General features: G+C 53.0%; 1 protein-coding gene across 1 annotated transcript in view; it reads right to left on the bottom strand.

The window, feature by feature from the left end:
- The window catches only part of PLXNA1 (plexin A1), a 232,602-nt gene that overhangs the window by 25,684 nt on the left and 204,346 nt on the right, over positions 1-2,572 (bottom strand). Inside the window, 1 exon segment of the mRNA XM_006017778.3 lies at positions 2,031-2,097. Within this exon segment, the coding sequence (XP_006017840.1) occupies positions 2,031-2,097 (67 nt within the window).

The following is a 2,572-nucleotide window of genomic DNA, read 5'->3' as shown; positions in this document are numbered from 1 at the left end:
GCCAGCAGGAAGCACTGCTGGTCATTAGCATGTCCAAGCGCTGCAAACGCATGCGTATTTGGAACTGCCCAAGCAAATCAGGTGCACACAGAAGCACTTCGTTGCCATGTACAGCCAGAAACCTTTCCTGGAGATGTAGCCTGTAGATCACCTGGCATTTTGCCCAGAAGCAAAATTCTCTCTTAGCATCTCTGGCCTGAATATCTCCTTTGTCCCTTCTTTGGGTGAAATGGGGCGAGCACTGATTTATTCCACCAAGTTCTTATACAGCACTTGGAGGCCCTTCCCAATGCAAAAGGTGATGAGCAGATGCAAACCAGTGGAGAGAAAAGGATACAGCAGGTTTTTAAAACTTTCCTGAGTGTGACAAAGCTATGCTCTTCTCCTGCCTTTGGAAAGTGATATACATTGTACAGTGCAGATATATTTGTATAGATACGGGCCATCCCTCGACAGAGGCAAAAAGCCAAGTGCACAGAAGTGATATTATAAATCACCTCTCGTTGGCGATCAGTCGAGGTCTGCACTGACTCCGGCTCGCACACATTCCTCTCCTGGAACTGGTTCAAACCCTCTTTATCTTAATGAGGGATGAAATCCCACAAAACGCCTCTGCCACCAGGACATGCCGAGCAAACGTCGGGTGAGATCCCGGAAAAGTGGCTCTGCTGACTGGCAAGCAGGCAGCTCCCCACCACTGCCATCAAACCAACAGAGTGGCACCACTCTAACACATAGGCTGCAGCCGTGCCAGCAATCTTGCACCTGGAATTTGCTACTGGTACAGCTCTAATGGTGATGCAGGCAGGATTGGGGGTGGGGGGGAGCGCTTTATACCCTCTGAGCACGGCTACAGGACCCCTTTGGTATAAATGCCTTGGCATTCCCTATTGCTACCACTGGGGGAACTGCACTGGGAATGAATTGCAGCTGCTGAGGTCAAGCAAAGCCATGAATATATGGATGATGGGCACCAGCTGGGACTGGGAAAGGAGCTCCTTCTACAAGTATCACAGACACCACATGCCGAGTCCTACTGGCTCCTGCCCTTCATTCCCCTCCCACATTTCCAACCCGCCGATCAGCACCCTTGCAGACTTGGGGAAAAAATAAGTGGCAGGAGCACAAGAAGCCGGAAAGATGCCATTTTGCTACCAAACTACCTTAGGCCTTGTCCACACTTACCTGGCTCTGCCAGCAGGAGTTCTGGTCAAGGCCAGCAGCCACCACTATGGAGCCCCCACAGCCTGGGCACAACCACGTGCTTCTGCCAGCTCTGTGCAGCTTTACTGAGGCAGAAGTGCTGCCAGGGCACCAGCTGCTGAAGGGACCCTACAGGCAGTAAAGGGTGGGGAAGGAGTGTCTACGTGTGTCTTCTTTTGCTCAGGAGAGGCGGTTTAACTCTGCTGCCAGAGAAGGGTCTCCTGGGCTAGCAAAGAAGAGCTTTGAGGGAGGACACATGCAAAGTTTTGCTGCCAAACAGCACAGTGCAGACCAGGCCTTAGTTATAAAAAACACAGGGGAAAGGAACAACCACAGGGTAGCGCTGCAAAACAGGGTTGAACCAAACAGACACCAATCCTCTAACCACCACATATGGCGACAGAGGGGCAAACCTGGGACCCTTGCTCCTGAGTTACTCAGGCAAGCTCCCACTGACTACAGTGGGCGTGAGGCTGGGAAAGGACTTCAGGATTCAGCCACATAACAACAGCCCCGTCCTTTCCTATTGTGCCTTCTGGGTCAGGGCCTCAAAATACTTTGTACTGGGCTCCAAGTTACCAGACTGGGCCTTGCAACCCTACTCCCACCCCAGTCAGGATCGCTGGCTCAATTTAACAGAGGGTAACATACCCAAGGGCCCACAGAGAGTAAGTGGCAGAACTGGGAACAGATCCCAGACCTCGCAGCGCCCAATGTAGCACTCCAGGCAACACCCGAATTGTTCCTAGGTGGCAGGATCCCTTTGCGTCCCCCCTCCCCCCCCTCACCCTCCCTACCTCCGGCTTCGTGGTCTGCTCCAAACTCACCTTTAAAAACTTGTACAGCAGGAAGGTGAACCAGTTTGTCAGCATCTTCTCCGCTACAGACTCAGTCCTGCAGAGAAGGCAAAGGATAAGAGTGTAATGGCAGCTACTGGGGGGAGGGCGCTGATCTGTGTAGCCTCAGACCCTTTTCCTCCCTCTCTCTTGCTCCCAAGGTCATGCTTCAAAAGGCAGAAGCCCAAAGCAAAGGGGCAGGAAGAAGAAGCAAAAATCCAGGGCTGCCAGGATAAATATCTGAAGAAGCCCCTCACTGTAGCCAGTGCCTGCTTTCCCTGAGCCAGCCTGACTGCAGATACCTCTCCCGGAGGTGTGGGGGTAGAAACAGCCAGCAGGGTCCTATCGCCAAAGAGACACTTGCCCTTCTGAAGACCAACCTGTCGTCCGTCCCGTCCCCGTCCCCCCCACACCCCCCCCAGCAATCCCTTTCCCCCACAACTAGATGAGATCTCCTGTTCATGTCTTGCAAAAGAGCTGCATTCCAGGGCTGCTTAATCTCCTCCACAGCAGAAGTCCTTAAGGGAGGGGAG

Source organism: Alligator sinensis, unplaced genomic scaffold, assembly GCF_000455745.1.
Source record: "Alligator sinensis unplaced genomic scaffold, ASM45574v1 scaffold839_1, whole genome shotgun sequence".
NCBI classification, from domain to species: Eukaryota; Metazoa; Chordata; order Crocodylia; family Alligatoridae; genus Alligator; species Alligator sinensis.
The sequence above is the reverse complement of the archived record's forward strand: the minus strand, read 5'-3'. Positions and strand labels throughout refer to the sequence as shown.